This window comes from Panthera leo, chromosome B1 (genome assembly GCF_018350215.1).
Source record: "Panthera leo isolate Ple1 chromosome B1, P.leo_Ple1_pat1.1, whole genome shotgun sequence".
In the NCBI taxonomy this organism is placed as follows: domain Eukaryota; kingdom Metazoa; phylum Chordata; class Mammalia; order Carnivora; family Felidae; genus Panthera; species Panthera leo.
Genome location: NC_056682.1, coordinates 204,403,245 through 204,425,358, shown reverse-complemented (window position 1 = coordinate 204,425,358; position 22,114 = coordinate 204,403,245). Strand labels below are relative to the sequence as shown.

The 22,114-nt window shown below is 56.1% G+C and overlaps 1 protein-coding gene across 4 annotated transcripts in view; it reads right to left on the bottom strand.

Annotated features, from left to right (window-relative positions):
• The window catches only part of RNF212 (ring finger protein 212), a 37,437-nt gene extending 16,681 nt beyond the window's left edge, over positions 1-20,756 (bottom strand). For 2 of the 4 annotated variants that reach the window (XM_042937147.1, XM_042937150.1), the window contains exons 1-8: positions 20,564-20,756; positions 15,943-16,004; positions 7,704-7,763; positions 6,983-7,057; positions 3,407-3,463; positions 2,361-2,419; positions 523-575; positions 378-435 (exon numbers count right to left, since the gene is read on the bottom strand). In XM_042937147.1, coding sequence (XP_042793081.1) covers positions 378-435; positions 523-575; positions 2,361-2,419; positions 3,407-3,463; positions 6,983-7,057; positions 7,704-7,763; positions 15,943-16,004; positions 20,564-20,672 — 533 coding nt within the window. In that variant the 5' untranslated portion in view covers positions 20,673-20,756. The remainder of the gene's footprint in view (positions 1-377; positions 436-522; positions 576-2,360; positions 2,420-3,406; positions 3,464-6,982; positions 7,058-7,703; positions 7,764-15,942; positions 16,005-20,563) is intronic. The other 2 variants (XM_042937148.1, XM_042937149.1) reach the window with 2 other exon arrangements.
• Positions 20,757-22,114: the final 1,358 nt, after the last annotated feature.

Sequence of the window (22,114 nt, the reverse complement as noted above, 5' to 3'; positions counted from 1 at the left end):
TGGCCATCCCGGTCACAGGTCAGTCCCAGGGTTGACACCCGTTGGCGCGGTGTGGTCGCAGGATGCCCCCCGACCAATCGCTAGGACTGTGGGGACAGAGTTGTGACCGGCCAGCCAGGACCACACACCTGATTGTGAGGCTGCGTCCCGCGGGGCAGGCAGGAGCCGGAGGGAGGGGCGAGGTGCCATGTCCTGCACTCAGCTCAGGGACCCTGCCTGTCCACTGCTGACTGGCGGGGTTGGGGTGGCGGTGAGGAGACGTGCAGGGTGGAGGGAGGAGGGGAGGACCGGAGGCGCGTCAGAGGACGGGCTGCGCGACCCGCCGGGGCCGGCCAGTGACGGTCAGGGACACTGGGGCCGCCCCGCCGCACACGCACCTGTTGGAGGCTGACGAGTCAGGGGGCCGGAGGTGTCCGCCTGGCCGTGCCGAAGGAGCTGCAGCAGGGGTCTGAGCGTCAGGCCGCGTTCGCCGGCCCGGCTGCCTCTTCACATCCCTCCCAGCTCAGGCCCCGTGTCACTTACTCGAAACCGGAGTTTTTATTGTGCTGAAAGCTGTCTGCTGTGACAATCTCATACTACACAGATAGAGAGGGGGTGCTAATCAGCCGCAAACGTTTACTTCCACGTAACCCATCCCGGTTACAATCGTAAGCCGACAAACACAGCCAGATGCCCCACAGGTGCCCCGGCCCCCAACCCTCGCCAGCTTCCCACACACACACACACACACACACACACACACAGCCCTGAGGAGACCCCCCGAGGACAGGCAAGTGGCCTGTGGCTTGCTCTATTGGCTGCGCCCGGTGCTGCGAACAAGCAGGTGCTCGGCTACGGGTCGGGGGGCAGGCAGCCATCTGCCTCTGCGGTGTGGGGACCTCGAACCTCTGAGGCCCTCGCTCCTGCCCGCGGCCTCCGTGAAACCAGTGTGCTCTGTGCCGCGCCCCCGCCCCCCCAGGACATGACGGTAACAGAGCCACCAGTGCCCCCCCCCCCCCGCGGGTGAATGTGCTCCTCGTGCTCTGGTGGGGGGCGGGGTGGGGGGGGACTGGCAGATGCCGTCTGGGAGGGGCGCCCTCCCCGGGGAACGTGTGCGGAGCCAGCCCGCGGGACGGGACGAACCCCCCTGGCCCAGGCCGAGCGGAACAGGCAGATCTGGACTTGGAGGAGTCAGGTGCGGGAGAAACACCGCCTGGGACGCGCCTAAACAGAAGGTGGCGACAAAGATAAGCTAACACTACGGCGGTAAAGATGACCAGGAACGTTCTAGAAATGGAAAGCTGAACAGCCAAAATGGACCCGAGATGGAAAAGGTGTGCCGCAGGCAGCTGAGCAGAGCATCGGGACTGGGGGCCGAGGAAAGCACAGGGAGGCTGCAGGGACAGAAGCTACCTGGGAGCAGCTCTGTGCACAGGCCTGCCAGGCTCAGAACGACAGGGCACGAGGACACGGGAAAAGAGCAGGATGGGGAAAGCTAGCGGCTGTGAGCGGCCAGAACTCACGGAAGACGCGATTCCCCAGAAAGAAAGCAAACTATTCACCCAGAGGGATGGATCGGAGACCCCGCGCAGGCGCCTGGCACTCTCCGCCGTGCAGCTCCCCTCCCCTCCCCTCACCTCCCCGAACTGAGCAGGGCCGCGCACTCCCACGTCCCTCAGGCTCTCGGAGTCTCCTGCTGTGATCTCTTGGGAATGGGGCAGGCCCCCTGAGCACACCCTCACACTGGTGTCGGCTTGGGGGCCCCTTCACCCCAGACGGGGCCCCAAGGTGGCGGAGCGACTTCCAGAGGCCCGACGCGACAGGGCAGCAAGTGCCCGCTTGCAGCGCGTGGGTCATGCCCGCACACGTGACCAGCCGGATGGACGCCAGTCCCCAGGGCCGCTGGCTCTGCAACCTTTACCCTGACGTTCGGCCTACCAAGCTGGGAAGAGCCACCACATTAGCACAACTCGCGAGACCTCGCCCCGTCTCAGAACAGAAGGCACTGTGGACAGCGGGAGCCCCCCGTGGCCGCTGCCCCAGGGCATGCCACGGCCTCCGCACGTGGGGCACACACGCTGCCCGTGTTCACCTGTCACGGACGCCACGGTTCCTGGCAGATGCGCACGGGGCCCTGACAGGGCCCGGCTGTGGGGCGCCTCTGCCTCAGGGACCTCGGGGAGCCCCTGGGGGGTTTTCACATTTTCCCTTCTGTCTCCCTTGGCCTCCCTTCACCTCCTACTGAACTGCTGCTCTGACAGAAGCTTGTAGTAAAGGCAAGCGCTCTTTCTCCGGCCCCCTTCGTTACAACAAGGTCTCGGACAGACGGCCGAGGGCACGGCACGGTCGGCTGCCCTGTTCGCACTCCGGAGAGAACTCACCCCTGCAGCTGTTCCAACCGCAGCACTGACTTCCGAAGGGATTCTTCCAGCTTTGAGATCTAAACACAACCAGAGTTCTGGTCACCAGGCAGTGTAGGCCGACAGCGTTGAGAGCACGTGCTGACTCTCTGAACGTCTTAAACCACAAATCAGAAGGTGGGGGGCATGGGAGCTGTCCTCTTGCTGCTTGAGTGAATGTGCACTGAGAGCAGGCCACCAGGGGCCCCGGGGACCAGCACTGGGACGCCAGCACGAGGCAGCCTCACCCAGGTGCTCCCGGACCCTCTGTCTACACTCGAGAAGGCACTGCTCTGAGTCAGAAGCTCGATTAATGCTGCTTTCACTAAAGCTTTGCTTTCCTTTCATTAAAGACGAGTACTTACAAGGCTAGAGAAGAGTGTTCACAGGGCTAGAGGGGAGTGCTCACGGGGCTAGAGGGGAGTGTTCACGGGGCTAGAGGGGAGTGTTCACAGGGCCAGACAGGAGTGCTCACAGAGCTAGACGGGAGTGCTCACAGGGCTAGACGCGAGCGCTCACGGGGCTAGAGGGGAGTGTTCACAGGGCCAGACAGGAGTGCTCACAGAGCTAGACGGGAGTGCTCACGGGGCCAGAGGGGAGTGCTCACGGGGCCAGACGGGAGTGCTCACAGGGCCAGAGGGGAGTGCTCACAGGGCTAGAGGGGAGTGCTCACAGGGCTAGAGGGGAGTGCTCACAGGGATAGACGGGAGTGCTCACAGGGCTAGAGGAGTTGCTTGCAGGCCAAACAAACAAGCCCCTCGAATGTCCTTTACAAGGACTGGCCAGTGCAACTTCACGGTTGCTGTCGACAGAGAGGTGCCTCCCGAGTTGGGGGATGTCAGCGGGTCAGTGTTGGCATTCCAAGTTGAAACTGTCCTGGTCACCAGGCTGGGGCCCCCAGGCAGCCACATGCTGTCCACAGGCGGGATCCCCACACCAGGTTGAGGGTGGGCAGGACAGGTGCCAGCCCAGCGGCCCGCCGCCTTGAGACGCAGCCTCGGAACGAGGCGGCACGTCACCGGGCTTACCTTTTCTCTATAGAAGGCCAACAGTCTCCTTCTGTGCTTTTCTTGAAATTCTGAAACCTGAGAAGACAGTACGTGTCAGCTGCTGGCGCTGGCACAGGGCCACCACCGCGCACGCTGTCCCGGCGGCCAGAGGTTGGGAGGAAGCGTCAGCGCGAGCACCGGCGTGCCCGTCCCCCTGCGCCCCGTCCCCCCGCCTGCCCGCTGGCCCAGGCGTGGGCTCCGCTGGCTGCCACCCTGCGCCCAAAGCAGAGCTCAGGGCTGCCGCGCAGGACGCGTGAGCAGTGGCGTGTGCCCAGCGCAAACGCGAGCCGAGGCCACGTGCTCCGCGGGAAGCTCGCGCTGCCTCCCTCGCTAGCGGCTTCAACGGCGTTGAGGGCCTGGCCGCGGGATGGGACACGACCAGCGGGCCAATCACAGCGTTCCGCCCCTTCGGGAGCAGCAGCCGGGTCACAGGATGGCCTCCTGACCCAACAGCACCAACGGGGTTGGGGTGACCCTGGAAGCGCTAGGTGGCCGCGGCCAGCCTGGGAGGGAGGAGCCAATGCAGGCAACGGTGCCCAGCGGAGCGGAGAGAGCGTGAGAGCCCACGGACCCTGTCCGGTCCCCCAGGGCCCACCGCACCTGGTCCGGCACCATCTCTGGTCTTCCATTTGTGGGAGCCCCGACGTCCACGTCTGTAGCGGGCTCCCGAGGGCACCAGCGTAAATCAGAAACCGTGACCTGTGATTTACTCAGGGGAGAAAAGAGCCAGCCCACGAGAGAGGTCTCCAGACGTGATGCCTTCCCTCTTGAAACACTATGCCGTGACTGCTAAAACCCAATTCTGCTGCCCCGGGGCAAGGCCTCCGCGTGGCTCGTGCAGGGCCGGGCGCAGGGCCAGGTGGGACGCGAGGTCAGCATCCCCTAGGTCCTTCCCGGGACTCTGCCAAGTGCACGGACAGGAAGGGACGGCCAGCCCACAGCTGGTCCAAAGACCTCGTCTGCGGGCCAGGCCACCTCCAGAAGACGGGACCACAGTCAGGAGTGACAGACACCCTCCTATTCTTCTGCCAAGCCCCCGCATCTTCCGAAGGGTTCCGCGCCCTCGGGGTCCAGAGAACGCACTGCCGGGGCCGTCGCTCCGCAGGACGAGGGCTGACAGACACGGGCTCTGCCGGAAGCACTCGTCTGCGGTGGGGGCGCCACCAGGGGCCCGTCCCAGAAACCTCCTTGATGACAGCTCTCAGGCCTCATGGCTCCTCAGGTCTGGCTTCCAGGAGGCGGGCCTCACTTCCGGGCAAGGCAGCATGGGCGGCGAAGCAGGGCCGGCCCGGGGCTAGATGTGAGGTGAGGGCCCGTGCACAGCGGGGAGCGGTTTTGGCGGATCTGAAGCCACCCTCCAGTCGTCTTCAGCAAGACAAGACTCCCCGTCTGTTTGCTTGGTCTCATTCCTCAACGGGTTCTACGCGTGTGGCAGGAAGAGAACGTCACACCCTGACCCCTAGACCTCGTGTCTTGGTGTAGACCCCGAGAAACAGAGAGCAGGAGCGCCTGAGCACGACCACAGGACGGCCACGTGGCGTGTCCGGGAGCAGGACTGCGGGGACGCTGGCACGCGGGGCCTTCTCCCCGGAGGTACCGGGCTCGGCAGGGCCTGTGGGCGGGCCCACGCTATCTTCACTCCGGCAGGCTGTTCTCAAACCAGAAGGGGGAGGGCACACGCACACAGGCCTCTGTGGCAGCACACGCCAAGGACGGGGCCACGGGCAGGGCTGAGCCTGGGAGACGGGCTTGTGGACAGAACGCTGAGCCCCGAGGGGCCTGGTGCGAGTCCACGGCCACACAGACCCCCGTCTGTGTGCCACCCACCTGTACCAGGCAGGGGCCAGCCTCCAGGTCCCCAGGGCGTCGGCCCGAGTGACCGCGTGCTGGGCCCCTCAGGCTGAGCCGCTGTGGACTTGATGGGGGTAGGCGACACCAACGAGGCAAGATCTAAAAGGGCCGTGAGCCCTCATCCAGTAGAGAACGCCCTCCTGGACGGAGAGGGCACGGCCTCTTCAGTTTGTGACGCGCCCAGGCTGAGGAAGGCCAGGCTGGGAGCTGACCACGCACGCCTCTCCTTTGCTGTTCCTTGACTGGCGGGAGGTGTGGGATGGCCCATTTGGGGGGCGGTCCCCTCGGGTAGAGCCCCAGCCTCTGTGCGGGGGGATCAGGTCTGCTGGCTCATTTCTGTCCCCCTCCCAGAGGAGCAGCCGGATGTCCACACTCCGGCCAGCACGGACCAGCCCTGGCTCAGGGGACAGGAGGGGAGATGAGAAGGGGTCCCGGGGAGGGGACAGGAAAAGAAAGATCTTTCTATGTCTTCCCAACTGGATCAGGAAGGGTGACCTCCCGATGGCTTCAGTGGAAGGACCTGCCGTGATTCTGACAGTCTCACACGTGCCAGGGCCCGAGGGCTGGCTTTACATTCTTCAACTTACTGGAGACCCTGAGGGTTCTGTCTACGTGGGTTTTATCTGTCAGTGCTGACCCTACTAGAAACTGATACTGAGAGAAACGTACGACACATAGCAATTCATTTCAGAATAAACCCAGTTTGTTAACATGGGTAACAACGCGACATCCCGTCGTGTGGCCTCTGGAAACTCCACTCTGCGCCATGACAGATGGGCTCGTGACCGTGGGAGAGAAGACCCAGAGGCGAAAAGGATGTCACTTGGCAGCTGTCTCCACAGCCTGTGGCCCCACCCCTGTGCGGGCGCACGGTCTGGGACAGCGTACGTCTCTGCAGAGCTGTCTGGGAACACCACGTCAGGGCACGGGACTGCCAGTGGTTCTGAACGTCATGGGTGGAAGGGTCGCCAAGCTTGAGAACGTGGACAGTTTCCGGGCCTCGGGGGACCTGGCCCACGAAAGCTCCCACTGTGGACGTGGCGATGGAGACATCCGGGCCCCCGCTTGGCCCCCGCCTTGTGCCGCTGTTGTGTCCTGGGGCGCCACCCAGGCCTTCAGCGCTAAATGTAGATGGGACGGCCATGATACCGTGGTGGCTTCAGGCCGTGTCATAGCTAGAAAGGGCCTTGCAGAGAAGAGGAGGTCTCGGTGGGGCTGCTGGACCACAGCCTCCAGACGTGCAACGGGCCCAGAAGGTCAGGGTGGGACCGCTCTCCCTTGGCCCGCTGCCCCACGGGAAAGGTCTTGGCTAGAGGCGGCTCCCGGCTGCTGTCCCACTTGGCCCCTTTCCCCAGAGGGTGGGTGGGAGGTGGCCCACCGCAGGGGCTACACACTGACAGAAGGGGGAGAAGCGGGATGGCTGGGGGCTGGGGGGCTCCCTTCTCAGGCAGCTTCCCGGACAGGACGGTGGCCCACACATGGTCCAGTGATGTCTGGGAAGTCAGACCTCTGGGGTGGGACGTGGGGTGAGCAGGGGTTCACGACCCTGGAGGGAGGTATGAGGCCCACGTGGTGGTGGGGGGGCGGGAGGAGGACAGCACAGTGTGGCCGAGTGCGCCGTGACCCTCAGAAAGGACAGCCTCACGAGGCAGCCGCAGCCTGACGGGCTTATGCTGAGCAAGAGGTACCCCGTGCGGGACTCACCTGGAAGGTCTCCTTTGAGTACTTCCTGCACAGGTCGTCTATACCCATGAACAGCGCCCGGATATCCGCGTCCGTCTGAAAGACAAGGAAAGCAGGGTCCCTGTTACCGCCTCTGACACGGGCGCGCGGCACCGGTGAGAAAACCGCACCTCCGGGTCTGGAGTCAGCCCACGTGACACAATCGATCGACACCTCACAGGCCGTCTCCAGGGGCCCCGGGAGGGACACCCACGTCCCAGCTGCTGGTGGCCGTGGCAGACGAGGGGCAGCGCCACGCCTCCAGCGCCAAGGGGCTCCGGGCACCCACCGGGGGGCAGAGTGGCCAGCGGCCGGCTGAGCCCCCGGGCCGCACGTCCTCCTCTGTGAGGCGGGAGACACCCCTACTTGGACGGGTTCCCCCAAAGGTTGAAGGAGGCAGGGGTGAAAGCCAAGCGGAGGAAACGCGTGGAGCTCGGAAGAAGGGGAAAGCCGACGATCACGGCCGAGTGGGCACGAGTACGTGCCGAGTTACCGAGAAAGCAAGCTCGAGAGACTCAGGAGAGCGGGGGCTGAAGAAACCGTCTCTGCCGACTTACGACGCTAGTGCAGACGTGCCCTGTCCCCCCCCCCCCCCCCCCATCAGCATCGGCCGTCCTGCGACAGGACTCAGAGAGCGGCCGCCGCTAAACGGACAGGACAGCACGAAGCGTGCAGGAGCACCCGGATAAGGACACACACGCACCAGAGCGAAGAGGTGCAGGAGAGGCCTCGTGCGTCCTCCCCGTCTGGTCTTTGGTCTGGGCTGTGGGCGAGTCACAAGCTTCAGGATGTGCCCCCGAGCCCCAGCGAGACGACAGTGAAGCTGAACTCAGATGAGCAGCAGAAACGGGGAAATGCTCCCCAAAGGGCCAGGGCCTTCTGGGGGAGCCAGCGGCGGGGTGGGAGCAGGTCTGGCTTTGGAAGGTCAGGGGGCCGGTGTGGTGAAGCAGCCCTGGGATCCACTCCTGGGCGTCAGTCAGGGCGACAGCGGGGGGGCCCCCGCACAGTGCTGCCTGGACGGACCACCGCAAGGCGGGGCAGCGCGGCCCACGGGGAGGGGCCGGGGCCTTCAGGTACGTGCGAATCCTGCTCTGCACCAGCTGGACCCGCCGCCCTGGCACACGGCCCAGCATGTCCGAGCTTCCGTCTCCCGAGCGAGGTGAGCAGAAATGGTGCCCTCCCGAAGGTCACGTGGAGCGAGCGCGGGCAAACAAAAGGGGAGAGGTGCCCCCAACAGGGCGTGGCCGGGCCTGGTGCTCGGCAAGTGGGGAGCACGCCTGTTATGTAAAGACACATACACAGACGACCCAGAACACGACGAACGGCTCCGTGGGCCAGAAGTGAAAGCACCTGGAAAGGCTGTCAGTCATCTGTCAGGGTCTACTACCTTCTGTGACGGGAGTCAATCATTCTACACGTGACAGAGGCCCCGAGGGGCAGGGGAGGGTGTGGAGACAGAGCAGCCGAGGGCTCTCCAGGCTAAGGAATGACCTCACTGCACAGGCTGTGGAAACTCTGCGAAGACAAGCAGGACAACTACGCAGACAACCGCATCACACGCAGGAGAGCCGGGTGCGGAAAAAGACAAAAATGGAGGAGTACGGTCAAAGCGCCAAAAAACATTGATTTCCGTTAAAGAATTCTAAGCCCAGTGAAAATATGCTTCAAACTGGAGACAAAAACAGAGGTCCTTTTCAGACAAACAAAAAACAGAGAATTTGCCACCAACAGAAGCCACGGCCTTCAGGTAGGAAAGGGTCCCTCGGTGGGAACAAGTGAGGAGCACGAGGGAAGGGGACTGTGGGGTGACCCAAGATCAGAATGGTGACCGCACACTCATCATCCCATGGGGCTCTGTGCAGACAGAACTGAACCACACACCGACAGCATGAGGGGAAGGTGGCACAAAGGTGACAGAAGTGTCTGAGACCCTTGCATTGGCAGGAAGACTACTTCACGTTAGACTGCAGAAGCTCAAGGGCATACTGTAGTCTCCGGGGTCATGGAAACAAATGCTGTCTTGGTCTGACGTACAGGTCACAAACAATTCCCACAGCCATGTACCCATACTTGTGCATTCTTCTGTATTAAACTTGAATAAAAGTAAAAATAACAACTAAAAATCCCCAAATATTTCTAAATTAATCAATACAGTTTCAGAAAACACACAGGTCACAGGAGTAATCAGAAAAAATTTCAAAGTATTGTGAAGTGAAAGATAACAAAAATGTAACACAGCCAATTGCAGAAACACAGGCAAGGATGAACAGAAGGGTGCCACAACCCTGCAATGTAGATATCAGAAGGGGGAGGCTAGAGGTTCCTGTAAGCAATTATCTTAAAGAACAAATTTAATCCAAAGAAAAAAGAAAAAGGAAATGTTACAGAAAACAAAAGTTGAGAAATGCAAAGTGACGACAAACAGAGCCAAAACACCTGAGAACACTAACTTACTAACAATAAAACCAGGTAAGACTGTTGGAAGAAAAAAAAGAGACAAGGCAACAAAAAAGGACATCACTACAGATCTCACAGACACTGAAAACACAGATGGCTACAGACATGCGGATGATGAGAAATTTCAAAATTCAGAGGAAGTGCACAAATTCCTAGAAAAAGACTTACTTAAGCTGACCCAAGAATTAGGAACTCTGAAAAGTTCCATGTCTAATTAAAAAATTAAACCCTAGTGGGGCACCTGGGTAGCTCAGTTAGCTGAGTGTCCAACTTTGGCTCAGGTCATGATCTCATGGTTCATGAGTTTGAGCCCCACGTCGGGCTTACTGCTGTCAGCGAGAAGCCTGCTTTGGATTCTCTGTCTCCCTCTGTCTCTCTCTACCCCTTCCCCGCACGTGCTCTGTCTCTAACAAATAAACAAGCATTAAATAAAAAAATTAAACCCTAGTTAAAAACCTCCTCAGCCTTCTCGAATCAGAGAGTGTCACACATGAATTTTACCATTCTCTGAATAACCCCAATCTTGAAAAAAAAAATCTTCCAGAAAAGAGGAAATGAAAGAATATCCAACTCCTTTTATGAAGCCAGCAAAACCCTGATTCACCCAAACTTGAAAAGGGCATGTAAGAAAGGAAAATCACAGGTCAGTTCTCACATGAACGCAGGTGCACAAAACCCAAATTCACCTACACATACAAGCTATACTGCATCACAACCAAGTTGCAGTATTTGAAATTCTACTGTGAGTTTAAAATTCTAAAAATAAATGCAATTCACCACATCCACAAAATAAAGAAGAAAAATAAAATGATAACCCCTTAGTAAGAAACCCAGAGCTCACATGAATACTCCATGGTGACCCACTGGAAGCTTGACCCTGAAATCAGAAAGAGACAAAGGACGCCTGCCATCACCCCTGTGTCCCCTTGTTGCTTACACAGTGAGAAGAAGGTACAAGGAAAGAAAGGGGGGAATGACACAGAAATTAAACATTTGGAGATGACACGACCGTGCACAGAGACAGTCTAGACGGATCTTCACATCGGCCAACAGGATTATCAAGTGAATTTAGCACGGTCACCAGATAAAGGTTAATAAACAAAACCAACCCATTTTTACACACCAACAAGAAGCACTTAGGAGATGAAATTATCCCAAATCACCAATACCTGGGTGACGCTAACGGCGGCACCAGCCTCTGTACAGAAAACCGCCACTGAAGCCGGAGCGCATCTAAACAAATGGAGGTGTGCCACACACTTGTGGCCTAGAGGCCCCACTGTAGGGATGTCAGTTTACCTGTGTCATCAGTGAAGTGCAAACCCAACAGGGCTTTGTGTGGAAATTAACAAGCTGATTCCAAAATTACATGAAGGCGCTAACTTAAGAGGGACACCTAACTCTTGCCTGCGCATTAGTGGAGGCCTGTGCTCAGTGGATGGCCTTCCGCTCGGAAACCAGCAGCCCTCCTCTGCTGGGTCACCAGCATCCACTTAGCAGAGTGTGTGTGTGGGGGGGGGGGGGGGGGTGCTGTCCAAGAGACTGCTTTGGGGGCCAGGCCTGGGGAGGCATTGTTCACGGGAGGCAGGCGGGGAGACTGAGTCTAGCTGGGGGCCCAGCAAGGAGAGCAGGGCCAGAGACAGCCCCCAGCCAGGCCAGTGTGCTGCTCCAGTGGCTGCTGTCCACTTCTCTCTTCCGCCATACGGAAAGGTCATCCCCCGAAACCCTGTGGGACACCCCCCAAATGCCCTAAACCCAGGTCCTTGCTGGCACGTGGTCATGTCCTCCAAGTCCCGATCTGGGCTGCGGCCCAGGAACCAGGCTCATCCTCACCACGAGCAGCCTCCAACCTGGGGCCCGGGGCAGGACGGCTGAATCCACCCCTCAGAGGTCAGGGGAAGGCAAGAGGGCACAGCCATCACGGAGACCCTGTGGGTGGGTGTCCTGGGGTTCCTGCCCTGGGGCCACACATGCATCTTCCTTAGCCAGGCCTCTGCTGTCTAGGGGAGCCTCCGGTCTAGCCACCTCCAGCCCCCGACTCTGCCCACTTCTCCCCAGCGCCTTAAGTGGGCATGTGGAAGAGTGCCCCGCACACTCATGGCCCCAGGTCCCACGTCCTCACACTTGGGAGTCCAGACGCCGCTGGCTTCTCCAGGGCTCGGGGCCTCCCCACTACAGGGGCTCCTTTCCATCTCCACTGGAGAACCAGCCAATTCCAGCCCAAGTGCAACCCCTTCCGGTCCATATATCCTTCTGCTGTGCGTTCGTCACAGGCTCTGTCCTGCGGGCCCGGCTGCCTCTCCCAGATCCCCGTGGGCTCCCCAGCTTCAGTCTCCCCACCCCCTGACAGATAAGGCCCTTTCCGGTGACAAACAAGTCAACAAATACAAAGCAGGTGGTGTCCTGTGTGTGAAGCCAAAGGAGCAGGTGCGGGCAGAGTAAGAGGCGCGGGCAGCTTGCACACAGCAGGTCGCGGAAGATCAGCTTGGCCTGGTCCATGCACTGTGTCTGGCTCTGACAAATGAAAGCCAGTCGGAGCAGAAACCACTAGGGGCACTGCGTTCACAAGGGTTCGTGTCGTCCTGTGAAACGTCGTTCACGTATGTGCACACACATGGATTCATGTGCACCCAAATGCACATACACTGTGCCATGATTGTAAGTGTCCTTCCTGCCACAGGTCAAAGAAACCACAGTCACACAGAACCACAGGCAGAGACCTAAAGGCAGTGGGGGAAGGAGGAGGTGGAAGCAGCCTGGCCCCAGGAACAGTGGCAGGTTGGAGTCACCGGCCAGGGGACCAGGTGTCCACCAGAGGTCAGGTCCCAGAGCCACGGGCACGAGGGGACTTGCGTTTCACTCCGAGAAAGCCGGGACACACGACCCATGTGCGCAGACCCCTCTGGCTGTGGGGGGAGAAAAGATTCCAGGAAGCAGGAGGGAGGGCAGGAAGAATGGCTCTTAGGCGTCATGGTGGCAGAGGAGAAAGGAGGGCCCGAGAGACTGCTGGAAGCGGCCCCAGAATGCAACGCGGGCGTGCGGGAGAGAGCGGCCAGGAGCAGCACCGGTGCCGCGAACAACTTCACTCACGCACGTGCACAGAGAATGAACAAATACATACATCTTCGAGCATCTGTAGAACATTAACAATTACCATGTACGAAGACACAGTGAAAATCTTGACAATTAAAAAAAGAAACCACATGGCCATATTCTCTGATCACAAAGGCATAAAATTAAAAGTTTTCTACAAAAACGATAGAGGAAATAAGATCTAATCTCTCAGAAATTAAGGAATATTCTCCCAAGTAATTCTTGAGTTGGAAAAGAAGTTAAGAGAAATAGAAGACTATTTAGAAATGATAAAACCAATGCTCAAAGTGATGCAGAACAGCAGTCAACAGAAGGAAATGGACAGTCTGAAATACATTTATTAGAAAACAAGACAGAGCACACATAAACTGAAAGTGCAAACCAAGAAGGCAGAGAAAGGCGGGGGCGTCCCTCCCTCGGCCGCAGGCCCGACCAGCTGCACAAGTCAGCAGAGCCTGGCAGCACAGCTGAGGGCCTAAAGCCGTACATGTCTTTCCCCCTCCCCCCATGTTCTTACTTCAAAAACATTTTTTAAATGTTTGTTTATTTTTGAGAGAGAGAGAGAGAGAGAGAGAATGAGCGGGGGAGGGGCAGAGAGAGGGAGACACAGAATCCGAAGCAGGCTCCAGGCGTCGAGCTGTCGGCACAGAACCCGACGCGGGGCTCGAACCGAAGGACCGCCAGATGGTGACCCAAGCCGAAGTCAGATATTTAACTGACTGAGCCACCAGGCGCCCCTTCGTGTTCTTACTTTCAATTGTTCATTTTAATAATCATTTGTTTATATGCTTATCTCCTTTTCAAAGTTCCTTGAAAGCCTCTTCTGTCTTTTTTTTCCCTTTTTTTAAAAGATACAACTTATTGTCACGTTAGCTAACATACAGCGTATACAGAGTGCTCTTGGCTTCAGGAGTGGATTCCCGTGATTCATCGCTTCCATACAACACCCAGTGCTCATCCCAACAGGTGCCCTCCTCAGTGCCCATCATCATTTTCCCCTCTCCTCCGCCCCTCATCAACCCTCAGTTTGTTCTCTGTATTTAAGAGTCTGTTACAGTTTGCATCCCTCTCTGTCTGTAGCTATTTATATATAATATATATGTTATATAATATATATACTAATATGTTAATATAATAAACATATAATAAAAATATATTATATATATATGTAATTATTTTTTTTTCTTTATTTTTTTATTTTACATCCAAGTTAGTTAGCAAATGGTGCAACAATGATTTCAGGCACATCTTCTTTATCTATTCATCCGAGGGACATTTGGGCTCTTTCCAAAATTTGGCTATTGTTGAAAGGGCTGCTATAAACATTGGGGTACATGTGCCCCTATGAACCAGCACTCTTGCATCCTCTGGATAAATTCCTAGTAGTGCAATTGCTGGGTCGTAGGGTAGTTCTATTTTTAAATTTTTGAGGAACCTCCATACTGTTTTCCAGAGCGGCTGCACCGGTTTGCATTCCCACCAGCAGCACAAAAGAGACCCTCTTTCTCCACATCCTCACCAACATCTGTTGTTGCCTGAGTTGTTAATTTTAGCCACTCTGACCGATGTTAAAAAACCCAGAACTGGACCCACAAATGTGTGGCCAACTTATCTTTGACAGAGCAGAAAAAATTACCCAATGGAAAAAAGACAGCGTCTTCAGCAAATGTTACTGGTAGAACTGGACAGCGACATGCAGAACAATGAACCTGGACCACTTTCTTACACCAGACACAAAAAGAAACTCGAAACGGATGAGAGACCTAAATGTAAGACAGGAGGCCATCACAATCCTCGAGGAGAAAGCAGGCAACCTCTTCGACCTCAGCTGCAGCAACTTCTCACTCAACACATCTCCGGAGGCAAGGGAAACAGAAGCAAAAATGAACTACTGGGACCTCATCAAGATAAAAAGCTTCTGCACAGCGAAGGAAACAATCAGCAAAACTAAAAGGCAACTGACAGAATGGGAGAAGATATTTGCAAACAACATATCAGATAAAGGGTTAGGGTCCAAAATCTATAAAGAACTTATCAAGCTCAACACCCGAAAAACAAATAATCCACTGAAGAAACGGGCCAAAGACATGAACAGACACTTCTCCAAAGAAGACATCCAGATGGCCAACAGACACATGAAAAGATGTTCAACATCACTTGGCATCAGGGAAACACGTATCAAAACCACGTTGAGGTAACATTTCTTAAAGGAAATAAGGCACTTTCTACCAAACACTTAAATCTTTGACCTTATTTTTCCACTTCTAGGAATTTATGCTACAGAAATATTCCTACAGATATGCAGAGACATGGTAAAAAATGTTGGCTGTAAGACTGCAACAGCGAAAAACTAAAACCCCCCACTAGGAAACTGCTGAAATAGTTTTGCCAATAGGAAAATACTGAAACAGTATGCAGTGTTTTTGGAGAGGGTGGGTGTGCCAGAAGTGTAAAGTCAACTGAGCAGACACCGTTATGTAAGAAGATAAATCCCAGTAACACACAGCAGGAACTATGTTCCCACTTGTTGACATCTGTGGGAAATGGGATTTGGGGGACTTGTACTTCTCCATTATGATCTACTGTATCATTTCAGTTTTTTGTGACATCGTATGGTATTTATAACCAGAAAAAAAACAATTTTGTTATAGATTAAAACATCCGATCACACACATATCTTAGAACCTAAGTATAAAGAAAATAATTATTTACAACTAAGTTTAAACCAAACAAGTTAAACTGATGTATTTTCAAGAGAAAACAAAAGTCATTGTTTCAAGCCTACTGTGACAGTCATCAACTCTGAACTGACGTTCCTCCAACCCTCTTCATTAGCTATGAGCCCCAGGGAAAGCCAGACTCTGTCACCTTCTTCAGGGGTCTGTACTGTACCGGAGACCCTATTCACCTCATCTTCTCCTCCCGGAACACGGCACCGCAAACTACAAACAGGGCCAGTCTACAAAAGAAGGTATCTGAGGCATTCAAAACCAAACCCTGATTGTACTTTACTCAGAAATCCTGGAAGATCTTCTACTTAACCTAGCAAAATGAAAAAATTTTTCAGACACCCCAAATGACTAAATATTGAATCTCAATATTAAAAAAAAAATACTGATCGGGGCGCCTGGGTGGCTCAGTCGGTTAAGCGGCCGACTTCGGCTCAGGTCATGATCTCGCAGTCCGTGAGTTCGAGCCCCGCGTCGGGCTCTGTGCTGACGGCTCAGAGCCTGGAGCCTGTTTCGGATTCTGTGTCTCCCTCTCTCTGACCCTCCCCCGTTCATGCTCTGTCTCTGTCTCAAAAGTAAATAAACGTTAAAAAAAAAAATAATAGCATAATACTCTAAAAAAAAATACTGATCAACATTCAGGTAATACATATTTGAACTTACGTGTTCTGAAAGTAAAAGTGTGCGACAAGGCACTTTACAAATCAAGCACTCGCCCTTTCTACCTGTAAAAGAAAAGCAAACTTTACTATATCACAGTGAGTATTGCTTCTGAACGTGTGCAGACGCAGATTCAAATCACAGTTTTCTTCACAACGTGGCATCCACACTTCCACGCTCCATCATGACACTGCACGTGGCCAGACTTGGGACACCGTTTTTGCAGCGAACGATCCACCTCTTCCTGCCTCGTGGAGCTGCCCCAAATTGGTGACTGTGAAGATCAACAATACTGAAACCAAATGTGCCTCACAACTCTCTCACAGTCAGGTTTTGTAGCGATGTCTTAATTAACCATGGTCAGTACTCAAAATGAAAGCAGCTCCCTGCACCCCACGCAACACATGAAGTCAGAGCTTTGCTCTGCTCCCGCAACCTCACCTCTGCGACACCAGGGACCGCTCACCGGGAGAGGACTCTGCGTTTGCTGGGCTCCTGCCACCTGCACGGCGGCGCCTGGACGGAGGCCCCGTACTTCCCACCTGCTGGCGTCGGCTGACTCACCTGCTCCTGCCCGGGGTGGGGGGGGGGGGGGGCCCCCAGCGACCCGCACCTGCCGCAGCATGCTGGTTTCCGCCACACTCGCCCTCACCGGGAAGCCCGCGCTAAGTCCCGCGCTTCCTGGCCTGCCCCCGCAGGGGCCCCTTCTCCCGTGACCCCGCCCTGGGCCCCCCGAGCGGCCGCTGTCGTGGGCAAACTCAGACCCCTTCCTACGCCTGTACCCGCGTCACTGGCGGCAGCGGGGCCCCTCGTCCCGGGCTCGGCCCCAACCCCACACGTCAGAGTCTCACTTTCCCCCAGAGCGGCCTGGAGCCCGGAGCCGGCCAGTCGGTACTGCGCTCCTCGCCCTTCCAAGCAGCACACCCAGCCCAAACCCGGGCTCTCTTTCTCCCCCGCTTCTGGTCCAGTGTAGCTAAGAACCGGGCAAAAAAATCACTAAACTGGGAAGCGGATTCAGAGACGTGGATTCCGACGTGGATGAACCCGCAACACTGGCGGCCCCCATCCGTTTTTCTTGAGTGTCCCCCCAACTCCCTGCGGGGGGGTGTTCAGACCAGCCCCAGACTGCGTGCTGACCTCCCTCAATCCCCTGCCTCCTCTCCAGTTACCCACCACAGAACAACCCAGCTCACTCTGCCTTCTTCGTCTGTCCCGTCCCACCCCCGGCACGTGGGACGACGGTCCTGGTACAGAAAGAGCCGGCTCCCTTCCAGCGGCCTCCAGAGCTACCCCCTTCCTCTATCCCTACAAACACATTCAAGTCGCCCTCTCCTGAAAACATCCAGGCCTGGCGGTACGTTCCCGCCCCCCCCCCCCAGGTCTCTACTGCAGATTCTGGAGCACAGAACTTCCCCTTGAGCATCGCTGCAGCCTGAAGCCGTGGAGTCAAAGATGAACGGAGCCGACTCCGAAAGCTCTGCGAGTTGTGTTGAGGGCGGGGGCAGTAAGAGACCGGACACAGAGAGGAACTTGTCTGCAGCCAATGGACAGGAAAACCGACATTCGTACTTAATATGCAAACAGAGCTCACTGACCCATTAAGCACTCCAGTAAAAGGTGCGAGGGCCGCTGGCCAAAGCACAGACCACCAGTAATGTATGAAAGGAAAATCCAGGCCATCGGTGCTGGGGACGTGGCGCAGCCACGCCTTCTGGGCGGCTTGGCCCTAGGTGTCGGCTGGGACGGGCACGGCCCAGTGAAGCACTTCCACGCTTACACACACGCAAAGGAGAAAACCACACAAGCGAACGAGTGCTGCTTACCAGCAAAACATCAGAAAAACACACGTCTTTTACCAGGGAATCGGTTAAATAGGTCTCGGTATGGCAACTAAAAGATATACTATGCCACCTTAACAAGGATGATACAGACTTAGTCGAACGTGAAAAAATATCCACGTGCTGTTCATAAATGCAGGTAACTAAACGGTATACACACAATACCATTAACATTTTTTTAATGCTTATTTTTGAGAGGTGGGGGGACAGAGAAGAGAATCCGCAGCGGGCTCCAGGCCGAAGTCTGACGCTTAACCCACCGAACCACTCAGGCACCTCCCGTTTTTGTGTTAAAAACCTGTATCCATAGGAAAGAGTCTGGAAGGATATATGCCCAAGCTTAAGGAGGGCTCATCTCTGAGTAACCAAACAGCTGGGAAGCTATGGTCGGTGCTCCACCCAGAGCCCTCAAGCCTTTCTGCTGTCTTTTTTGTTTTGTTCTATGGCCCAGCACCTGTGGCTTTTTGGAGGAATGACCTAGGGCTACTGGAATGTGCTCTGGCCTTAGGCTTCAAGAGCCAGAGGTCCGCTGGGAATCGCCCTGCCTGAACCAGTCCCCCAGGGCTGAGAGCATGCACTGGTCTCCACTGTTTTCACCCAAGTTCACCCACGCCACTAAATCCAGGGGGAGGTTCCACTCTGCCCTGGGACGCCAGGTCCCAAATACTCTGCTTTCTTTTCTTCCACAGCCTCCTCCTACCTTCACCCGTCTTCTTCAAGAAATGCTCCTCCCAGGCGACACCGTGCCCTGGTTCCCTCCGCCCTCCACACTCTCCTCACTCCAGTATCTCCGATGACTATATACATGCTAATTCCCCGACGTGTTCCTGGCTGTCCTGACCCCGAGCCCCAAATACTCAATCCCTCCCAGTCTCCCCCCCTCGGGTGGCTCTCACCGGAATCTCAGCGACCAACGTGAGCCCCTGAACCTCACCCCGGGAGCTGCTGTTTCCTCTCTGTGCTTGGTGCTGCTAACCCAACCCCCAATCCTCCAGTCAGAGGCCAGGCCACTCCCCAGACTCCAGTGTACTGCACCTCTCTAGGCCCACGGCCCCATCATCGCTCCCGTGCTCAACCGCACAGCCTCTTGCCCAGTTCCTGTCTCCCACCAAATTACTTGTCACCCAGCTGCCAGAGACTTTCAAACACACACGTGAGACTCAGCAACCCCAGTGCAGATATATACCCAAGGCGGTCCACAAGATAGACATCGGGTTAGTGGTTCTCTCTGATGTGGCTTCTGAGAGGGTGGTGATGTTCTCTCAATCTGGGAGCTGGTTTCACAGGCAAATTCACCCTGTAAAAATTCTTGTGCTTTGCATTCATGACTTTTTCTTTGTACTTCAATTTAAATATTTTTAATGTTTATTTATTTTTGAGAGACAAAGTGCGCGAGTGGAGGAGGAACAGAGAACAAGGGAGACACAGAATCGGAAGCGGGCTCCAGGCTCTGAGCTGTCAGCACAGAGCCTGACGCGGGGCTCGAACCCACAAACCGCAAGATCATGACCTGAGCCGAAGTCGGACGGTCAACCGACTGAGCCACCCAGGCGCCCCTGTTTGTCTTTCTCTCCTGTGAATTATCAGTTTATATTCCTGGCTAACTTTTTTATTGGGACGATATTTTTCTTAATCATTTATATTGAGCTCTTTACATAGGGAGACAATTAACTTGGTCATTAATAAGATAGTTATTTTCATGAGTGTGCAATTTGCCCTTTAACTTTGGCATGTAGGGCATACAGAGGTTTCATATTTTTTTTTCTTTTAGGTCAAATCTATCTTTTCCTTTTGATTTCTTCTCTTTATTTTAATGTTTATTTTTTAACTTAAAAAAATTTTTATTTTTGAGAGAGACAGACCGAGTGGGGGAGGGGCAGAGAACGAGGGAGACACTGAATCCGAAGCGGGCTCCAGGCTCCGAGCTGTCAGCACAGAGCCTGATGCGGGGCTTGAACCCACAGACTGCGAGATCATGACCTGAGCCAAAGTCGGACGCTTAACCGACTGAACCACCCAGGCGCCACTCTTTGTCTTCAACTTAAAATTTTCATAGAAAGAGACACCCGGGTGGTTCAGTCGGTTGAGCGTCGGACCCTTGAAGTCGGCTCAGGTCATGATCTCTTGGCTCTGTGCAGACAGCACGGAGCCTGCTTGGGATTCTCTCTCTCCCTCTCTCCCTGTCCCCTCTGTCCCTGACCCGCTTGCTTTCTATCTCAAAATACATAAACTTAAAAAAATCTCATAAAAAGAAAGATACCTCTGATCACGTCACCACCCTGCTTAAAACCAGTGGTTTCCTACTGCCCGGAGAACAGGGGGGATCCCCTGCAGCATGCTTCAGCCGACTTCACCAGCACCCTCAGCTCCTCCAGCCCGTCCACACTTCCTTCTACCCTAGGATCTCTGCACTCGGCGTCCCCTCTGCCTGGGAGCTCCCAAGCGTCCGGGCTGACTCTCACCTTCCCGCCCCCTGCCCCGCAGGCTCTGGCTCCACCCTCGCTTGATGCCAGGTGAGGACGCGCCTTCTGGGGCCCTGCGCTGGTGTTTAAAGGCATCCTGGACACAGGGCCTAGTTTAACCCGCCTTCCGAAAGGGCAGGGAGAGCCATACTCCTGGGGCTGACACCTGCAATCTCGGCCAGCACGTTTTCCGCCATCCCTCCGGCCGCCCACCCAGCAGGACGTCCTGCTGCCTCTGCACCCGAGGTTCGGGAAGGAACCCGGCGCCCTCGGCCCCGCCCCGCCGCCCGGGTACTGCCCGACCCCAGGGCCCGCCCGCCTCACCTTTGTCCAGGCAGACGTCGCAGTACACGTGGCCGCAGTTGGTCAGGCTGAAGCACGACGTCCGGTTCGGCGGCTGGAAGCAGCGATTACAGAACACCCAGCTGGCCATGTCGAACCCGGCGTCCGCGCCGCCGCCGCGCAGAAGCCCAGGCCCAAGAGGCCCACACGCCGCCTCCCGCCGCAGGCAGAGGGTGGCGACTCTGCACCTGCGCAAACGCGAACTTGTAACCCGGCGCCTGCGCACCAGAGAGCGGTGTCGCTCCCGCCAAAACCCGTGCTGGAACATACCAACCCGGGGAAGGGAGGGAGGTGGGGTTAGATAGATTCTTCTCCTCGCAGGCTGTCTTGGCTGGACGTGGAGAGGAGGAACGTGCACACCGGGGCCTGGCCTCCCTCATTCCGTCACTGCACTCCTTGCCAAGTCTTCTGTGGAGCCGCGTGTCCTAGTCCAGGCCCGGAGACGGTGCTGGTGTCCCCGGTTGGCGCCCACATGGGCGTGCCGGGAAGGCGCAGGCGCAGAGCGCGGGCAGGGGAGGCCAAGGCGGTGGGGGGAGCGGGAACCGCAGTGATGGCTGGGAGACCGTGTGCCCACGCGGCACCCTGCCTGGTGCGGGGAGGGGGCCGGAGGCGGAGGGTGGGCGGGTTAGGGACACCGGGCTGACCAGAGGGACCAGGGGTCCTGGGCAGACGGAGGTGCGGGGCCACAGGCAGACCGAGTGGACCAGGACGGGGTGTGACTGCGGCCGGGGCCCAGGTTGGGACCATTTGGTGGGGTTGGCGTCGCGGCCGCTGCTGCCCTCCTGGGGCAGGTTATTCCTTTTGAAAGAGCATAGATGGTGGAGCTGGGGGAAGGGGCTCCTTGTACTATTTTTGCAGCTTCCGGTGAGCTTATGATTATTTCAGAGTTAAAAGCTAAAGAAAATAGTTCTGTATCACGGCTGAACTCCCCGGATGATGCCGCATCTCCTCCACGGCTCGGAAGAGCAGAGCTTCCATCCACGTGTGGAGGTGGACCGTCTGGGGACCAGGGACGAGAACTCGGTTCAGAGAACTCTGGGCCATTTACTTGTGTGGAGGGAAGTTGCCATCTTTCAGGGAACTAGAAAAAAGCAGAGGTTCAGGGTGACTTTCGGAGTGGAATGCAGTAATCGGGGAAGGATGGACTCCCTTGTCCAGCACTGTAGCTATGAATGTCATGTGACCCTTGAGCCCCTGAAAGTGAGTGGTCCAGATTGAGACGTGCTTTGAGTGTAAAATACCCTTGGGTCGCCAAGAGTTCATTTCAAAAAAGGAACATGGGGCGCCCGTGGTTGAGCGTCCAGCTTCATCTCAGGTCGTGATCTCGTTGTCGGTGAGTTCAAACCCCCCCCCCCCCCAATCGGGTTCTGTGCTGACAGCTCAGAGCCTGGAACCTGCTTCAGATTCTGTGTCTCCTCTCTCTGTCCCTCCCCTGCTCACGCTCTGTCTCTGTCTCCCTTAAATAAATGTTAAAAAAATTAAAATAAATTTAAAAATACATTAAAAAAAAGAAACGTGAACTACCTCAATAAT